Source organism: Pinus tabuliformis, chromosome 4_2 (genome assembly GCF_031772625.1).
Source record: "Pinus tabuliformis cultivar Carrire ecotype Pingquan chromosome 4_2, CPIR1, whole genome shotgun sequence".
In the NCBI taxonomy this organism is placed as follows: domain Eukaryota; kingdom Viridiplantae; phylum Streptophyta; class Pinopsida; order Pinales; family Pinaceae; genus Pinus; species Pinus tabuliformis.
The window spans coordinates 904,169,247-904,189,773 of NC_142304.1; the positions used below are offsets into that span (position 1 = coordinate 904,169,247).

General features: G+C 37.9%; 1 protein-coding gene across 1 annotated transcript in view; it reads left to right on the forward strand.

Annotated features, from left to right (window-relative positions):
- The first annotated feature begins 604 nt into the window (after window positions 1–604).
- LOC149172610 (serine carboxypeptidase-like 20) overlaps window positions 605–20,527 on the forward strand; it is a 60,428-nt gene continuing 40,505 nt past the window's right edge. The window contains exons 1-7 of the mRNA XM_089426394.1: window positions 605–756; window positions 938–1,083; window positions 1,292–1,365; window positions 2,241–2,363; window positions 2,549–2,651; window positions 2,755–2,792; window positions 2,901–3,005. Of these exons, the coding sequence (XP_089282520.1) occupies window positions 605–756; window positions 938–1,083; window positions 1,292–1,365; window positions 2,241–2,363; window positions 2,549–2,651; window positions 2,755–2,792; window positions 2,901–3,005 (741 nt within the window). The remainder of the gene's footprint in view (window positions 757–937; window positions 1,084–1,291; window positions 1,366–2,240; window positions 2,364–2,548; window positions 2,652–2,754; window positions 2,793–2,900; window positions 3,006–20,527) is intronic.

Sequence of the window (20,527 nt, forward strand, 5' to 3'; positions counted from 1 at the left end):
AAAATCTTTACCAAATCAGGCATGTAATTTTTTAATATAAATATATATGTTTTTTAATTTTTTAAGTATGAAATTTTATATTAATAAATATCTTTACCAATTTCTATCATCATTTTAATTTCTTTTTAAATATAATTCACAGTTTACTATTACTTTTACAATTACCTTACAATAAAATAAAATAATAAATTTTAATACAATTTTTTATTTTTTAAATATTGAATTTTAAAATTAGTATCATTGATTTTTTCAATATATAATTTACAGTTTACTGTTATTACTTTACAATAAAATAAAATAATAAATTCTAATATATATATTCTTTTTTAAATATAAAATTTTAAAATTAGTATCATTGAATTTTTTATATATAATTTGCAGTTTACTATTACTTTACGATGAAATAAAATAATAAATTTTAATATATATATATATTATAAATATAATTTTTTATTTTTTAAATATTAAATTTTAAAATTAGTATCATTGACTTTTTCAATATATAATTTACAGTTTACTATTACTTTACAATGAAATAAAATAATAAATTTTAATACATATAAGGCTTTCCGTATTACGAGAAAATATTGAAGGCGTTTTCACAATGGATTTTGGAAAAATTATGTGGACATGCTACCTTCTTCTATTGGTGGCTCTGCAGACCTATACAACCTACACAGAAGCAGCCCCTCCAAATGCACGAATCACATCTGTCCCTGGCTACAACGGTAGCCTTCCTTCAGATCATTATGCAGGGTAGGATAATCTTCATCTATATTTATTTTGATTGTCAGCTAGTTTGAAGTACATTGAAGTTAAAATTCCGTGACGGATTTGCCTCCGAACATGTTCTCAACCGTGACCACGAAATTTCTGTACAATTATTGTAGTGTGTTTACAATGATGTTATTTATTTATTTATATTTGTTCTGTTTAGATATATAAAGATAGATGAGACTAGTGGAAAGTACCTCTATTACTATTTTGTTACATCAGAAAGAAATGCAACGACAGATCCTGTTGTTCTTTCGCTGAACGGCGGTCCTGGTGCCTCAAGTTTTGATGGCTTCATATACGAACATGGTTAGTTAAGATTCAACTCTCGAGTTTTGCTGGTTTCATATACCAGGAACATGCCACTAACATAAAGATCAGAAATATCATATAATAACTACATGGTTATACATTTTTTTCTTTTCCCACCCAAATGGTTCATAGATTACCCAAATGATTCATAGATCACCCAAATGATTCAGAATGCCTCATTAACAGTAATATCCTGTACGTGCAGGTCCTTTTAACTTTGAAGACGGAGAGAATGGAAGTTTGCCGAGACTAAAACTGAATCGATACTCTTGGTCAAAGGTATTTTCAGTGATGTTTTTATATGGATGAAGTTATTATCTGTACAGCTTCTTTTTCTAGTGACTTTTTCTTTCTAGTTGATTCATTCATTTAAAAAAAATTGATCTATGTCCACGGGTCGAGAAGGTAAGTCGCATGAGGTTACCTCGATCGTAGATAGCTTTGATAATGAAGAGTTAAGTTCCCAGAAGTTTATGGCTCAACTCTAGCAGGTCAGATTAAAAAAAAAAAAAATAGTAAAAACACAAAGTTTAATGATCAAAGAGGAGAATATTGTTGGAAGAATTATTACACTTTTATGGAATCTTAGTCACTGGTTTGGAAAGTTTACCAACACCTGGGGGTTTTGGTGTAACAGCTAACTTCCACATGGTATCAGACCCTTGACCGAGGTTGATTTCCTTTAAGGGGGTGTTGGAAGAATCACCCCACCTCTATGGAATCAGTGATTTCCACCCTTGGGATCCTAGTTGCTGGTTTGGAAAGTTTACTAAAACCTATGGGTTTTGGTGTAATGAAAACCTCTTCATGGTATCAGAGCCTGGACCCAGGTTTGATTCAGCCTAGTTGCTTTTGAGGGTGTTTGATTCAGCCTAGTTGCTTTTGAGGGGGGTGAAGAATCACCGCACCCCTAATGGAATCAGTAATTTCCACCCTGTGATCCTAGTCACTGGTTTGGAAAGTTTACCAACACCGGCTAGTTTTGGTGTAAAACCTCTACAAATATTGACCCAAACCACTCTTTGAGTGCTAGGTAGGATTCAACACCAAGTGTCGTAGAACTTAACTTATGGAACAAGGAAATGGCTAAATTTTCTGGTCAATCGAATTACAAATCAAATTCTAACGATTACATTATTCTTTTATAAACCCAGGTATCAAATATTATCTATCTGGATTCGCCATGTGGAGTTGGTTATTCATATTCTGAAAACGCCAGTGATTATATTACTTGTGATGCGCAGACAGCTTCACATACGCATCATTTTCTTTTGAAGGTCTTCATATTTTCCTTGAAAATCAATTATATTGCTATTTTCAGATTCACCGGTATTCGAGTTTTTTGATTGAAGTATATTTCGTAATTCTGCAGACACCATGTACTTTAGTAGAAATGTAGATATCTTAGTGCTAGTTCTACTGTGGAAAGAAAGCTCATTTCATTTCATTTATGTTCAAGCAGTGGTTTCAAGAATATCAAGAGTTCATTCCAAATCAGTTCTACCTTACGGGAGAATCATATGCAGGAATCTATGTTCCAACTCTAGCGTCAGAAGTGGTTAAGGGTACGGCAATATGGTTTTGTTTCAAAAGACATTAGATACAGGTTTATAATATACGAAACCTTCACTCACCTTTTGTGCCTTCTATGATTTTGTTAATCTACAGGAATTCAAGCTGGGATAAAACCGGTTTTGAATTTTAAGGTAAATTGGTTTGGATTATTTACCATTGAAATTGCAAACAATCTTTTAGTCTATATATGTTCTATAAAAGTTAGGCTAATTTGTTTTTACTGGATGCTGAGTTTTCAGGGTTATGCAATAGGAAATGGGATCGTTCATGAACCAAGATTTGATAACAATACGCGTGTACCTTTTTTTCGTGGAATGGGGCTTATATCAGGAGATCAATATCAAGTAATTTCTCTGCTAATTTTTTTATTTTCTTTTACAAGTAACATTTTATTTTATTTTTGTGTTTTATTAAATCATTTTAAAATTAATACTTAATGTTTAAACATTAATACTTAATTTTATATTTTTATAAATTGTTTTGAGTAACATTGTGTAAATTAGTGAATATTTTTTATTTCATACTTAGTGCAAGTTGTCTCTACCAATATCGAATATCTAATTGCATCAACCACAATAATTCAAAAAAATAAGAAGACCATTTTTATTGGTTATCTTTTCAAAGAAATTGGATTTCGGAAATTGCCATTCACACAAATTGCTTAGTTTAATTAATGGAGGGTTAGATTCTAAAGAAATTTAATAAACAAGTAATAAAGCACTCAGAAAATAAATAGTAGAAATATGTCAAAACTACACATAGTGGAAAAGGCATGAGAGGCTTTCCTGTAGTCTAACATTCTCATGAATTTCCTTATATTAAATAATGTTTATGATAAATATAAATATATGAGCAAGTTGTCTCAAGATAGTAATATTTATGATACATATAAATACATGAGCAAGTTGTCTCAAGATAATGCGTCTATATTGAATAAACTTGGTTTAGATACATTCTCAACAAAACACTAATCTACCAGAACTAGTTGGAGAGAATCTCTCATCCTAACTAAACTCCCTTGTTTCAGGAACTAACTCCTAATTCTCAATATTTGATTTATTTAATTCTAATTTTGGATTTATAATTGTTTTATTATGAGAGTGAGCCTAGCATTCCAACCCTCAATGATAAATCCAAAATAAGAACAAGGAACTCTCTTCCAAGTTCTCAAGTTGATCCTCAAAAAACATTTGTGTGAAAAAACCGCCAAAGCTAGATGATGAAGAAACTGCAATATGAAGAGACCATGAGTGAGTTGCATGTCTCATTCATCTCTGAATGTCGTTTGACAACTCCATTACGTGCTAAGCTCCAAAAGGATCCAACTGTCCTTTGCTTGAAATGAGCATTGTGTGTCCACTCAAAAAATTTGATGAACGCCCACTCACATATTTGTTTGTCCACTCACAAAAGTTGATGAATGCCCATTGGTGAATCTGCTAATAATGATCGCCCACTTACGGATGATTGTTGATTTTACTGTGTTTGAAAATTGCACACTAGTGACTTTGTTGTCGATTGCTTACTAGCGAATTTGTTGATGCTCACTTGCTCATGAAAATGCCCACTCTCTGCTTTGCTGATGTTGTCGAGTCTTTCACTCTCACAACCACTGTCAATTTCATTGACATTTTCCCCTCTTTATCGGCTAAAAGGAGAGACAATTATTTTCACTTGATTTTTGAACTCCCCCCCTTCAGGTGTAGGAGAGTTTCAGTGGTGTACTCCCGTGTTCAACTGCATGAGAGTACCATCTTCATTTTTACTGTTGGTTGTAATATCTGTGAGCCAATGCTATTGTAAAACTTATACAATCTTCTGACCGTGGATGACAATTCTGAGGGATCAATCTATGAATAATTTATCTTCAATCTTGTTGATTGTTGTTGTTTGCTGCATTCTGCTCATGAATGATTTGACTTGCCACAATGGTGACAAGGATGGAGATCAAAACACACATCTTCGAGATGATCAGTTCTTTAACAATGAAGGCATTTTGGTTTGACTGCAACTTCATTGTGCGTGCATGTCTGTTTGTTTGCAACTTCAGTTTGTGTGTATTTGTGTTTGTCTTCAACTTTCTCAGAACTAGCCGTTGTGATTTGTGTAAGAAACTCGACACTGTCAAATTGAATGGGCCTTGAATAATCTAGGATATGCAAGTTGGCATCATCTTTGACATATCCTAAGCCTCATCGATTTCTGTTAATTTGGATTTATTCTCATGGCTTCATGATTGGTTTGGAAGAAAGTTGAACTCAATCACGGACCACTTCAACACTTGAAGTTGGTTGGATCAGTGACTTGGAATCATCAGCTATATTTGTATTGTTCATAGACTTGGAAGCATGACAATTCTTTAGCAACTTAGATCTTTGTAGTTGCAACTCCAGTTGAAGGAACTCAATCATTTCATGTGCATGTTGAAGATCCACTTGAATATCAACAAGATTTGTTTTGCTGATGTTCACCATGTCGCGAGCTCATGATAAAATCAAATTGTTAAGAATTTGGGACAATTGAATGTGTGTCGCCATGTTAGCTTGCTCACTTTGAATTCAGGCTCGCTTGTACTGTTGCTTATGGCTGATGCTTTAAACACTTGCTAGATTTTCATAACATGGTTTCTTGCACTCTTGATTTCACACTCACTTGATGACGATGGCTTTGCTTGAATGCTTCAATCAACTTCACGCTGGCTCGTTTGTTATAGATGTCGTGCCTTGAACTTTCGCACTTGATTTTGACATGCTTGCTTGCTTGGAACACATGCTAGCTTGCTTTGTTATTTGAATGACTCCCTTGATTTATTGCTTATTGCACTTGCGTTAAACACTGGCTTGATTTAATGCTCTCTTGAAGAATAGAATACTAGAATTCAGACTTGTTTAATGGTGATTTCTTGCTAGATGGCTTACTTGAACTTGCTTGATTGATTACTAACACTTTGTGCTTTCTTCAATGTACTCACTAAATGTGCTGAGTTTTTAAAAAAGGAAGGGTGTCGAACAGTGTCAAAAATGCACCCAAGAGACAAATGACAAGGTCAATCTTGATGACTGAGTTGAAGACTTACTTGACTTAACGTATTCACCTTAACAATTCAAATTCGGGTGTCGGTTACAACAGAGAATGCACCCGTACAATTTAGTTAAAAAATGTTTATCTGCAAGTGATACAAAAAGTGTTGATGATGTTGATGTCATCTTGGCTTGTAATTCTTGATTTTGTAGCATCCTTAACTTGATTCCTTTGATTATATGATGTGAAATGTGCTTGCTTGGAAAATCATCTAATCAAGTTGATGATATGACGCTTTGTGCTTGCGTACTTAAACTTGATTACAAGAGCTTGATTAAGCGTTCTTATACTTAAGCTTGCTTATGTGAATGTAGTTGTTTAAGCATAATACAAGGAGAGCATTTTGGTAATTTCAACACAAGTCATCCAAACGCATTCATTACACACGATGTATCTAAGATCCCCTTATTCAATTTCAGGCAGATCTAGGACACAAGCACCACAAAAATTATGATTTTATTAATTACTTGAATACATCATTCTTCAATGTCACAACTTTGTCATGGAAACTTCTCAATGAGAATGTCACACTTGCAAACTTTGCAAGAAAATTTCCTTCAAAAGTTGCCTCCACTGACTCAATTGCTTTCTTTAATAAAATATTAAAATGAATTCTATAACAAATACACCTTATCACTCCATTACAAGGAAATAAGCCCTTACTTTATAAAATTCCCACTTGTCACTCCATACTAAAAAAATGCACACTTATCTCTCCACTTTTAAAAATTGCACCTTCCCTTAAAATTCACTTATCACTCCAAATACAAAAAATCACTTCTGACTTCATTATTATAAGTGACACTTTCCATTATGTTTCCACTAAAGCCACACCCGTCACAATTTGTCTAAAATGTATGCAGGTCACTTTAAAAGGTGAGTGGTTGTGACTTGTTGAAAAGTCACTTCCATTAAAATAATGTTTATGAACACATTTTAAAGAAAAAATGAATTGAAGTTTCAATTTTAAAACTTTATGCATCAAAAATCAAATTTAGAGCCATACTTATAAAGATACAGGTTCAACGATCTCACTTGCACATTCCACACGGAGAGCAATGAAAATGAGTTTGATGTAGGCTATACTTGGCTCAACGATATTTCTGCAATGCTTTAATCCAGTCCTCCTCCACGTAGGTTTAAGAAGGTGCAGAATCTACAAATGTCAGGCTCATTTAAAAGCTAAAGCCATTTCTTTCTTTCACTACTCCTCGCAATTGCTAAGTACTCTAGTGCTTTTATGCTTCACAGTTGGGCAATGCCTTCTACTGCGTTCTAGCTAATGCTACTTAGCTTAGTATATTTTGCTTCCTCCCTCATTGTGTGCTTGCTGTTCACTGTACCCTTCTCTCACAATGTTGCCTTCTCGCTAATGCAGCCTCCAAGGTTCACATTTCCCATGGCTCACATTGCCTTCATCACAGAATTCTATGTGGTTTTTGGTGCCTTCAATGGCTTATAAACTAATATAAAGAGACTTACAATACAGAAGTCAAGATTTCAATCCTATGGATTTTGTCACATCACCGCATTGCATAGTATTAGAAATCTGAGCACAGGGCAACAGGTTGTACCAAGGGCTTAAACCAAATGAGCAATATCCGGTAGTTACCTAATTTAAGAATGAAGCGTAGTTTAACTTAATGGTCACGCCATAAATATATTGCCCGACCTTAAGACATATTTAAAACCTTAACAAATACATTGGTGCAAGATTCTCAAACACATACTCACATTTTCTTGGCCTGTTCCAGTGATCACGCATGCCCAAAGTGAAACAAATCATAAATTCCATCCGCATAGACCCTAGTGGGTTTCTTAGCCCACTCGCCCTTCATGGGATCTAGAGATGGGTGCGATTCGAATCTCACTAGCGGATAGTAGACGACCCAATGTATGTAGGGCTATGAAGTCTTTTGTGCAATCAGGCCCGAAAGGAGCCAACGGTGTTGCATTCAACCTCGTGACTTACGTAAGGGGTGGCTCCATGAATGCCTTACACCGAGAATGGCTTGAGGGTTTCAATATGAAATCAAAGTGCTAGCTATGGGCTTATGCGAAAGAGGCACACACCTGGATGTATGAGACCAAGTGTTTTAAGTGGAAGAGCTAGTAAGTGGAGATATTCCCGTAGAGTGACCTAATGGATGTTATCAAAATTTATTAACTATGCCATACATCGGTCTGGTAGCTTGTGTGAAGACTGCGGTGCCTAGCAGAGAAGAATGGCGTGCGGGAAGAGTTGGCCACAACAAAAAATACCCAAAATTGTTTATGAAGTGTACTACATATAGTAAGCGATAGAAAGAGCCGAGGGGTCAGGGATGGTGGACAAACAAGTCAAATTTGAGGCTCTGCAGATGCTCAACATATGCCAAATCCTCCCTAGTTTGATTGTCTTCGATCTCGACTACATTCTCTTTCACTGTATAACTAAACATGTAGACCACAAGTTCTTCTCATCAATGGTAGCTCTCTGCAAGGATATTTATAGTGACACCGGTCCAAAAAACATAGAATTAACACAACCGCTTAGGAGGAGAATTCTATGGCTCTTTTTGTTGGCTTTCACAAGAAAATATCGATGCAATTTGCATATGAGTGACCTATGAGTTGATTGATTCTATTTCATGCACAATTCTCCAAATGGTCTCTAGACTACACCTTGGTCAATCTGCCATTCTTCCACATCCAATTGATGATGAGTCTGATGATCGAATTAGTCTTTGCATACCCATTCTAACATGCCCTTGTGATTTATTCAAGAAAGTATGGTTGTAGTATTTTCGGGAGAGATTTATGAATATTTTTTATGACAAACGGATCTGAGAAACAGAAGAGAACAAAGCCAAAGCTCAAGTCTTGCACCCATATCCTGATGACTTGATTGATTTCTGCGGGCTTCAGTTATCCGGTATATGAAAAAGCATATGGTACAAGTGATAATAATAAACTGCACAAAGAATATGCTGCAAAATCTTTGCTTGAATTGGTGGGTGATCTTAAACTGAAAAATTTTTAATATTTAACAAGAAAGTTAAATGTGCAGAACTACATAATTCTTTAGGAGCATGATCATTTTTTTATAGCAAAAAGTCAAGACAACACACGTCCTTCCACGAAGGTGACTTGGATCAACCATAAAGCTTCCATTCACCTCAAACTATATCTATCGACCATGCTGATTTCACCTGTCTGGTCGAATAGGCCGCATTTGTTTCTATGAATTCCATAATGATACTTTTGGGTGACAATCAAAGGTGGAATATGGATGAGACTCCTAGTGTGTGAAGATTTGAACTTTGACCCATTGTAGATTCGCTAACCCGTTATAGATTCCACATGACTAATGAGGTCGCATTGCGTCAACTTGATGCTCCATAGTCAACTTTGGATTCTTTGCACTCTTCTTGGTCAACTCCCGACTTTACCACAAGTCCTCGACTATATGCAGGTCTAACAACACTAGTATCTCCAACTACCAAAACACTCCATAGACTTCATGATTCATAGCAAGTGCTTAAAAACTTTGCAATAATACTAATAAAGGAAAACACAACTCAGTACATAGAGGCTTACATAGTTCCATGCACTAATGAGATATTTTAACCTTTCTCTGATACCAATTGAAGAAATTTAATAAACAAGTAATAAAGCACTCCAAAAATAAATAGCAGAAATATACCCAAACCAGACTCCGCGGAAAAGGCATGAGAGACATTCTTGTACTCCCACATTCTCATGAATTTCCTCATATTAAATAATGTTTATGATACATATAAATACATGAGCAAGTTATCTCAAGATAGTGCACCTATCTTGAACAAAATTGGTTGAGATACATTCTCAACAAAACACTAATCTAGGAGAACTAGCTGGAGAGAATCTCTCATCCTAACTAAACTCCCTAGTTTGAGGAACTAACTCCTAATTCTCATGATTTGATTTATTTAATTCTAATTTTGGATTTATAATTGTTTTATTATGAGAGTGAGGCTAACACATTCATTACTTGCATTGGAGCATGTTATTTGTTGTCCATCATAACCTAATGGTTCATCGTGCTCATTGTGGTGTCATGAACTAAAATGGCATGAAATTGCCTGAAATTACCTAGCTAGAGAGTTTACATCAAGTGTATATAGAATATGTTTTCCACCTTGTACTTCTTTCTCATCTTCATCATAATGTACAAGAGATAATGCACCTCCCTCTGTAATAGATTTATCTATGTTTCCAACCAAAGCTTTTTCTTTCTAGTACTAAACATCCCTACTAAACATATACTTATTGGATGGAATTATAGAGTCAGTATGCATTAGAATTCTCACTATATAAAATAAAAATGCAGTTCTCACTTTTGTCATCTAACTTATTTCTTAACTATTTAGGAAAATGTACATAAGAAGCACACCAAAAAATTGTTACCACTCCAAGATTTTTTAAGAACTCCATCTCTCTTTAGTGAGTCTTATGTTAAGAATATAAAAAACAAAAGTAACTCCATTTCTCGAATATTCGTCTAGTAGATGTTTTCTTGAAAATATAATTACTACTTGTCTCATTTGTGATCATTTTGATGTAAAGGAATTTGTTACTATTCTCTAGGAGTTGTTTAGATCTAGTCAATTCCTAGATTGGTGTGTCATTGAGATATTATGTGTCAAAGACAACTTCCCTATATTGAGACAACACTTCATCTATATACGTAACATTAATTGACCAATATAATTTAGTGTGCATTATTTAATTTTAAGTTGGTATAAGAGCGAGTCTGGTACAAACAATAAAGATTTATTTTTGTTGTTGACACCATTTTGAAGGCATCGATGTTTCCACTATTACGAGGCTATATTTGCTGTTGGAACTTATGCATAGGCCAAGTTTGTTGACTCGAAAGTCCTACTAGAAATTTCTGCTTGCGTATGTCAAATCTACTTCACTACACAGTCGATATGGTTTGTGTAAATTGATAGACAATGCTCTGATATGATCAACTCAAAATTGAGAGATTGTGTATGTAAAGATGAGTTTGGCATTGTTCTATGTGATGAGAGCCCAAGGCTAGGTTTGTGAAGGAGAGGAATTGACCGTGTTATGTTGCTGAAAAGGTGAGGCATGTTGGATACTTTGATGGTGAGATCGTGGATCTGTTTGTTGTAAGTTACGTGCTCTGGAGAAGAGGTAATAGTGGGTAATTGGTGTGTCTATTGATTGTTGATCCAATATGCACGTTACTCTGTGCTCTAGAGAAGAGCCTATAGTGACTCATTGGTGTGGCTGTCAATGGGTGAGCCAGCCTGTGCATGGAGTAGGCTAAGTGTTGGTAAGGTTGTTGGAAAACTACTCTCAAATACAGCATTAAATAAAATTACAGCACGTATACTTGTGGTACACAAGTAAATCAAGCAAGTAGACCTTATTTACAGGTTGTGGATTTTGTCTGCAGGCTGTGGGACACGGGTTAAATGAAGTTTTGAGTGGGAGTACAAATCAGACCATTCCGCAACACATAAGATAATTAAAGCACTTAATGAAGGGTTGGTGAATAATTATGGTCAAACATTTATTCTCCAATTATTACTTACACTCCTCAACATCTACAAGTTCAAAAAATAATTTATTCCGTAAAATCACCCATAATGTCTTAATACTTTGACTTTCTCATAAATTATTATGTTGAAATGTATTTTTTAATATACATGTGAAGAATTATTTATTTTAGTCGAGGGTGTGAGTTCAAGAGGAGAAAATTGTAGAGAAAATTTTGGCGGGCGCATGAAAACAAATAGTCACTACTCCACAACCCTTAGTAAAGTGTAAATAGTCATAAGAACTTTAGCTGCAACCTCCATGTGAATGTATTTCACGCATTAAGAATTATATTCTAATTTTTTTTTTGTTGCTTCAAATTTTTACTCTGTTCTACTGTGCATCAGTTTTTTTGTGTTTTAAGCTCCTATCTAGTTGCACTTTGATCTCAACAACTCAACTATTAAGGGAAAGACTCCTCTGCTATGCTCCTCCTAATATTTCACATCATATTAGAGTAGGTGACATTGTGTAAGTTTAAAAATAAGTGCTTTTAGTGGGAGTTAAAAATTGTTTTGAAGGGACAACTTTTTGAAGCGTATTTAGCAACGGGGAGGGTTTTTTTTTCTCTCAGAAATGGAAGCATCAAGAAAAATCTTGTTTAATCCTCAAATACCTCATTTTAATGGGAAAAATTATGATTATTAGGATGTTACAATGAAGGCTCTCTTTTCTTCCCAGGATATTTGGGATTTGATAGAGAATGGTTTTCAAGAACCAAGAGACGCAACATCATATAATGCTTTAACACAAGCATAAAGGGATTTGTTGAGGGACAATAGGAGGAAGGATGAAAAATCAATCTTTTACATATTTCAAGTAATTCTTTAAAGTATTTTCCTAAGGATTACAATGTCAAGAGAGTCGAAGCAACCATGGGACACCCTTCTAGATAGCCTACCAAGGCATGGCAAAAGTGATGACAACAAAGCCACAAATGCTAAGCAGAGATTTTGAGATAATTTGTATGAAAGAGTCTATGGATGTAGACTCATCTTCTATGCACGTAATTGTACTAGTTACTCAAATAAAGTCTCCTAGTGAGACATTTGAGGAAAGGAGAATAATTCAAAAAGTTTTGTGAAGTCTGCGAGTAAGGTTTCATGCCACTTTGTTATAGCGGCTATAACCACCCTCCAAAATTTTTCCTTGGCTTCATTTTCGTGCCTCCTGACCAGATTTTCACAACATGTTGTCTTGGTTCATCAAGTACACAAGCTTCATTGTTTTTCTTGTAGAAAGGCAGCCTACCGATCAAAACTTGATGCATTTCCCTCACAAGTTGTTCATTCAGACTTGGTCCAACTGTAGGTTGAGTAGGTCCCCCATGAAATTGGGCATTTCTAGAGGGAAACCAACCTTCCCTCTAACATTGTGCAATTCTATTTAGTAGCTTGTTGGGTTGTAGAACTCTGAAATCCCACTAATGAGGCATCACCTAGAAAATTACGCTATCCTTCCCAGCAAGGTGTTCAGCCCAGGAATTGTGCAATCCCGGGCAGAAGTCAGTTGCCCTACCCATAAATTATGCAAATCTCCTGGGAAACCAACCCAGCTCTGATAAAAAAAAGTACATTTCCTCCCAGTGGTTGAGCAGCCTCATGCATGAGTAGTTGGGTTGACCAGTTCCACCTAGGACTAAGGAAACTTGACTTGCATGCATGGTTTTCTTTTCATAGAATAGAAAAAGGAAACATGCAAAAACAATCCCTTGATTGAGGGAGCTATGTTGAGCACCTGGAGGTTACATGGAAAGTTAGTTTAGAAGCTTTCCTCCAAGTGTCACTTTTTCCTAGATTTGTGGGATGAGTATCATGATCTCAAACTTGTTTATCGACGCATTAGATCTCATTCTTTCACATCGATCTTGGAGCTTTAACATCCCACAACACATCTAGGACTCTTCGACACATCTGACTCACCTATTCATGGGGTAGGTGGCCTCGACTTGTCTTTTTCAAAATTTTTGTTGCTTTTTGTGTTTTCACTTGTGTGGGTGTTTTTTGATTGATTTATTTGAAGGCTTGCTATCTTTTACATGCATACTAGCTTGTGCTAGCACCATTTCAGTTTTCATTGCTATCTCATTACTGTCACATGCATGAAACTGATTTGCACAAATGGTCATCGATTTGATGACTCGCTTCACCCACATGCATGTTGATCTATTCACTGAATCTTTCATTCAATGTTTGCATGCATGATCAATCACTTTTTCTATCACTTAGTGTCGCATTGCATTCACTTTCACATTTTCTTTTAGTTGCCCATCAGCGAGTCTGACTAACCATAGCCTGGACTCTGTCTTTGGGCTAAAGCAGTGAGTACTGCGGTTTATTTAAAAAATAGGAGTCCTACAAGAAGTCTTGAGTTTAAAACTCCTTTTGAAGCTTTGTATGGATATAAGCCTGCAGTAAAACACTTAAGAATATATGGATGTAAAGCATTTGCCCACATACCCAAGGAAGATAGAAATAAATTAGACTCAAAAGCCATCAGATGCACTTTTATAGGGTATTGTTTGTCATATAAAGCATATAGATTATTTAATTCCTTTACTCACAAGATCTTTGTTAGTAGAGATGTTAAATTCCATGAGCAAGATAGTGAAGAAATTGATGAGCACTATGATGGATGGGACATTCTGTACTTTGAAGAAGAGGATGCAGAGAATAATCAAGATCAACAGCAAACAAAGGCAGAGGATGAACAACAGTAGCAACAACAACAGCAGTAATAGCAACAACAAAAACAGTAGGAAGAAATAATTTGAAACCACCACCCCACCACTCAGGAGATCAGGTAGAAAAGCTCAAATGCCTGCAAGGTATAGGGAAAATGCATTTATAACTAGTATGATGAATGTTGTTGAACCGTCTAGTTATAAAGAAGAAAATGAAAGTAATGAATGGAAAATAGTCGTGGAACAAGAATATGATTCAATAATCAGAAACAACACTAGGAATTGGTAGAACTCCCTAGAGGAATACAAGTCATAGGTTGCAAATGGTTATATAAACCAAAAATTAATGCAGATGGAACTATAGAAAAACTGAAAGCTAGTGTTGGAAATAATACTGAGAGGGGGGGGGTGAATCAGTATTATCAAATTCTTTTCAATATTTCTTCCTTATTTATACTTTGAATTATTCTTCAAATATTGATCGTTAGTTTGTATGTCAGTACCATAAAATAATGAGCATGAACAAGAAAAACAGATAGTCACACCAAAGAACACCAGATATAAGGTGGAAACCCAATGTGGGTGAAAACCACCTGCTGCAATATGTCTCTATCTTCTTTCAATTAGAAACTCCTTTTACAATGGTTTTGTACTGGTGCAGTCCTTTACCAGTACGCAGGCTGCAACCTGCAGAGAGCTACAACTCTCTCTCGTTTTCCAGTCTCTCCTGGAAGGGAGCTGTTGGAGAGGTAAATCCCCTCTGTGGACAGAGGCGATCCCACTAGCCCAAAATGGGACTAGAAACAATCAAAACACGCTACTACGCAAGTTCCTAGTTGTATATTAAAAGTGGATGACGAAAACCAACCTGGAGTCCAACGCTAATGTCGAAGACGAGTTGACAATCCTGTTCCCTTGCTCCGGCAGGTCACAATCCTTGCGATCCCCGCGTATGGATACCTGCACATGCAAAGAACGAAATGAGAACAAGCGTAAAATCCACTAACATACAACTATATTTCAGTCAGAAAGGAAATAAACCAAACATTATCATGATGAAAAATGAGATTGGAACCATAACAGTAGTCGTTTATTAATGAAATAATAAGCAGAGAAAGATACAACCAAGGTTCTGACGTTGAACCTATCCTCTGGCTGGGCGAGTAGCTATATACGTCTTGCAATAGACCTTCTCTCTCTCAGGATTCCGGCAGCATAACCTCCCTATGCTTGAAGACTCTTACTATCTCTCAGAACAAGCATAATCACAACTAGCATTACTCCAAAACTAGCTTGTCCAATGCATGAGGACAGAATTTTATAGATGAGGAAGGGAGGAAGATACAATGTACCAAGACACTCATTGTGGATTGACATTATCTCCGAAAAGCCACTGTGGATAGATGTAAAGGATAGATGATGACTCCCGACCTCTATCAGATGGATTTTATCCTCAAAAGACTTCGTGATCTGAAGGGAAAAAACATATGAGTGCGTGTTTGCCAAAAATCATTACCAAACTTGGTTGGCGCGAGTGTTGTTCTAGGACAGAGCGCCAATGGTCGCACCCCCTTTTGAGGATCTCGGTGATTGGCGTGGATAAGACACTGTGGACCCGCGCCAATGGAAAAAGGGCACTTTTCAGGGATAATTTGCAGAAGGTGTCTTCAGGGAACATGAAGTACATACTCAGGGGAACATAATGCAAGTGTTTTTAGACTATGTCACTGCTCACAGGTCCCAGAATGCGTCCTCCAATGTATGGAAACAGGGGTAACAGGGACGGTGACCAACGGTGACAAATTACTGTGTAACAGATGCCCCCTAAAGCATGAGGCCCGAGAGAGAGAGGGGTGAAATGCTTTACAAGAACACATGTAGCTGCCGCCGAGAATCTGCATTGAGAAATACAACTGATAGCTCCAATACATGATGTACGTGGTACGGTCGCAGCCATCCATAAGAGAGTACATCATAATCTAGATCCATAGTATGGGCGCAGCCATCTGGTTAGGATCAATGAATTGACTCAGGTATGGTCGCAGCCATCCAGTGAATGAGTCATATATCAAGAATCATGCCTGGATTACAACAGACACAATCCAGGGTCTTGCGCTCCATCTCGACCCGAACCGAAGTACAAGTTCAAGCATGTGAACATGTGAGCTGAGGTCGAACATGCATGAACATCGTCTGATTACCAGTCAATATTGGAAACTGTTAACAGATGCGAGAGGTACCATCAATAATGACAATGGCCCTCAAGGTACTATAGGTACAATCTACGGCGTGTGAAGTAGTGATCTGAAGTCGAACACCCGTAGAATCATTCAATCGGAGGACAAATGATGAAAACCTCACGTCGAACACGAAGAACCTGCCATTAAGGCATGCAGGCACCGACAGGGAGTCTCTAGATCAGCTTCCTGGATAATGAGTTGAAGCCGACAGGAAGTGACCTTGATCGAAGGTGGGCCATAATGTTTCCCACATCATCGACACGAGATAGGGAGATAATGTTGTGAATCAAGATTGTGCGAGCTATCAGAGGGAGGTTGTTTCTTTGCAGAGGTCAACTTCTCTTGAACATATCGGCGGCACATTAATGGAATTGGCAGTATTTGACATCAATGTATCAAAGGTCATGATGACAAGGCAATGAGCATATGAGAGGTCAAATAGGGGTACCCAAGTCCATGGAAGCAAGTGAAAAATATGGGATGAGATATCCCCACCCAGACACGAAAGTAGAGAAGTGCCATGTTCAAGAGCGACATACTGCCGACACGACGGTAATTATGGTTCGTTTCTTTCCCCCGCCATTTCTGGCGAGTACCCCAATTATTTTTAACAAGCTTGATGGGGATAGCATATGCTTGTGGTATGTCATTTCGACAAAATCCGATGTCATCAGGTTTTAACGAGTCTGACAAAGGAAGAACTCGGCGTCTTTTCATGTTTAGAGAGTTTGAAAAGACAGCAGAAAAGGAAACTCCAGGGGTGTCCTTTTTCGTAAAGTTGTGTCTCTCGGGCCTGAAAAAGTATAAAATAATGCCCGAAAGAACCGCCCGACCATTACGATCGAGGAGTACTTTTCATAAATAGTGATTTCGACCTGAAAAATTAAAAAAGCGATCAAAATCACGTCGTTTCGTAACCATTAACGAGTTTGAAACGACAAAAACCCGGTAATCTTTTTATGTTTTAACAGTCGACAAAAAGAACTTAAAACGATCGCCCCTTATTAACGTTTAACGAGTCAAGAGGAGTGACTCAGCAATCTTTTCCTCTTTAAATGGTCAGAAAAGAGCTGAAAGCAGACCTTAAAGTAACCTTTTCTCATGTTTTACCGAGCTTGAAAAAGTAAAAAAAGAAGCTCGTTTGATTGCTTTGAATTGCACCAACCCCTGTCATCATACAAAAACGGCGTAATACCCACTTTGACATAAAAATATCCCAAAAATACTCAAAAATATCATTTCTAATGTATTTTTTAGGTCAAAAAATGCTATAAATAGTGAAATGGTAAAAAATAAAATTACTTTTCACTTTTTACCTTGTGAGTTTACCATTAAAGGGTTTTGGGTGCAAATTTCAAGTGCTGATTGCGATCAATCCACGAGATCATTCGAGCCGCCGTCTGCAACAGGTAAGAGGCCTCATCCTTAGCTTTGTTTTCATTCCATTTTTTAAGATTTTCATCCATAATTTAGTCCCCTGCAAGAGGATTTGCAATTTTATAGGGTTCCGCCATTGGCACGAGTTTCCCGCTCGGGATCGCGCCAATGGCATTTTTTACCCAAAGGGGTCGCGACCTTGGCATGACTGTTTTAGAAACAGTCGCGCCAACCGCGCGATCTCAATTTGTCACAAATTTGACCGGTAAAATTGCAAATTCTCTTCAATTTTGACTTCACCAATGATCTAACGGTGGAAATTTCAACTTTGTGGTTGCAGGGATTCGTCAGAATGTCTATAGAATGGAGAGAAAGAGAGCATGATGCCGTGGATGCCATGGCAATGGAGGATGATGCATGCATGGATGCTCTGAGAGACTGTGGCTTGAAAAAGTTTTTCCTCACCTCATATTTACGTGCACAACACGAGCTGTTACGATTCATAGTGGATGCTTGGGATACAGAGGATCAGGTATTTCGCCTGAAAGACCAGACATTGGAGTTAGATGTTTCTGATGTCTATTTTATTACTGCTCTATCACGGCAAGGTGCATGACCCATCTTGACTGGTAGCAGGCCCTCTGGTGAGAAGATGGGAGAGGTGATGGAAAGAGTTTTTCCTGGGGCCCATTTTGGATCAAATAGTGCGAAAGTGGACATTATCACGGTTCCTGATCTGGTACTCCGGGTGATTTTATTCACTATTACCCAGACAGCTGGGGTACAGGCGCCCCATGAGGCCAGCAAAAATCATTTGCTGCTGGCCACTGAGTGTCTCCAGCCTACACTGTTTGATTGGGCCACAGCAGTGACAACAAACATCAAAAGGCAGCTTACCAAGTGTAAGCGTGATGGGAACAAACAGTTTGGCTATGGATCTATTATAGTTACTTTCTTCCTGGAGCGACTGCCGATATTCCGGGTACCGGGAGGTATAGTGGCAGATCCAGTGCCACGGGAGCTGAGGTTAAATCGATGGGCAGAACTTATGCCCAGAGGAGGAGGGGGCCAGCAGATGTCCTGGAGGCCCGAGTTCTTTATCTGGCTCCGTCACCAGATGATTGTCATCGAGGACTGGCCCTATGCGGGCATGGATTTTACTGGAGATCCAGACCTCCCATTGCCTAAGGGAGAGGACTGGGACGAGGAGCTAGGTAAGAACTCTTTGTGTTTTTAATGTTTTTACATATTTAAGTTTTTTGCAATACATGTCCGTCTCTGACAACCTCTATATATATGTATGCAGATGTTGGTGCAGAGCGACCAGCTGACTTGCCTCATAATGTACGGAGAGCACAACCTGCAGCCGACCTTCAGGCAGAGGGTGATGAGGGTGACGACCTGGTACAGAACCTTGAGGCACTGACTCGAGGTATTCCAGATTATGGCAGGTTGGCAGACGTGCCTAGAGCGTACCAGAGACACACGGTGGGAGTATCTACTTGCGTCCATCGTCTGTTGAGACGCTTGGTGCAGGCGATGACATGCTATCATGAGCATCACCGTGATTAGACGCCTAGGCTTCATTTTTGCACGTTTTTGAGGAACATGTTATCAGCGGCTGTATGAGTTTTGGACATGTATTATTTTTTGGATTATGTAATGTGCGTGGCGCAAACATTATGACACATACGTATATATATACATATGACTATTTCTAGATGGATCTTTTCTTCATGTGATGATGTGTTTTATATGTTACGCAACTGTTTGACACACATGTGATCTGATGTATCTACTGCATAACAAACGACCCATTATGGAATGTATTTACACACACATATATATTTTATTTTTACAAAATCTTGAAAACACACATGGCAATCACGTATGCAAACTATGCTTTGATAGGAGATTTTATTTTTATACAAGCTTAAAAGCACATGGTACATATGCAAACTATGCTTGATGGTAAAGAAAACGGGCATGCCCCCCAGAGACGTGTCTCAATTCGAGGTACATGCCCCCCAAGCTTTAGTCCATTGAAAATGGAGTGAAGGTTGACATAATAGTAATTGCGCTCGAATTGTACGAGCTCATGTATCAACCGCGAAATGAACTAGCCGTGAGACTCCTTGTTTCATTTTTTAGCGAGCTTGACACAAGACAAGGAACTATGCTCCATCTCAACTTCATCATAATGAATGGGAAGGGGAGGATTCCAAGGGTGCCGCTCCGGAAGGAAGGCCAACATCTTGGAAATTAGGGCGTAATGCCCCCAGGACACTATGCCTGACAGCGGGATTGCTAGTTACAGGCATGGGATAGGCGGCCACGTAGTTGACCTGCGGTGGGGCAGATGCAACTGGTGGATGACAACCAGGAGGGGATGACGACTGAGCAGGGGGGACTCGTGGACTAACGAACGATAATTGATCGATAGTCACAACTCTTCCATCGTGTGGAAAGCAAACCACACAGAAAAGTGACGAAATGAGGGCCCCCATGGCATAAACATAGTCATGACCAAGGAGAAGATTGAAATCTAAAGCATCTTGGGTAACCCATACGTCGATATAGACGATCTTGCCTCCCAAAGTAATAGGGAACTTTGGAAGGAGCCCTAATGGTTGGCTAGTTCCTCCGTCAAAAGCCGTCAGATTCGATGCTACTGGCACAAGCTGTGGGGAACCCAAAGCTTGCCAAGTAGTGGCAGACATAAGACTAACAGATGCGCCCTCATCCAAAACAGTGCCAGGTATGGCCTTGTCATAGTAGTGTACCGTGACCCAGAAAGGCACATGGGATGGGAGGCAGAAGATAGTCAAATGTCTCCAGTCGAAGGAAACGACTGAACTACTTGGTGGGGGAATCATATGATTGCCCTCCTACT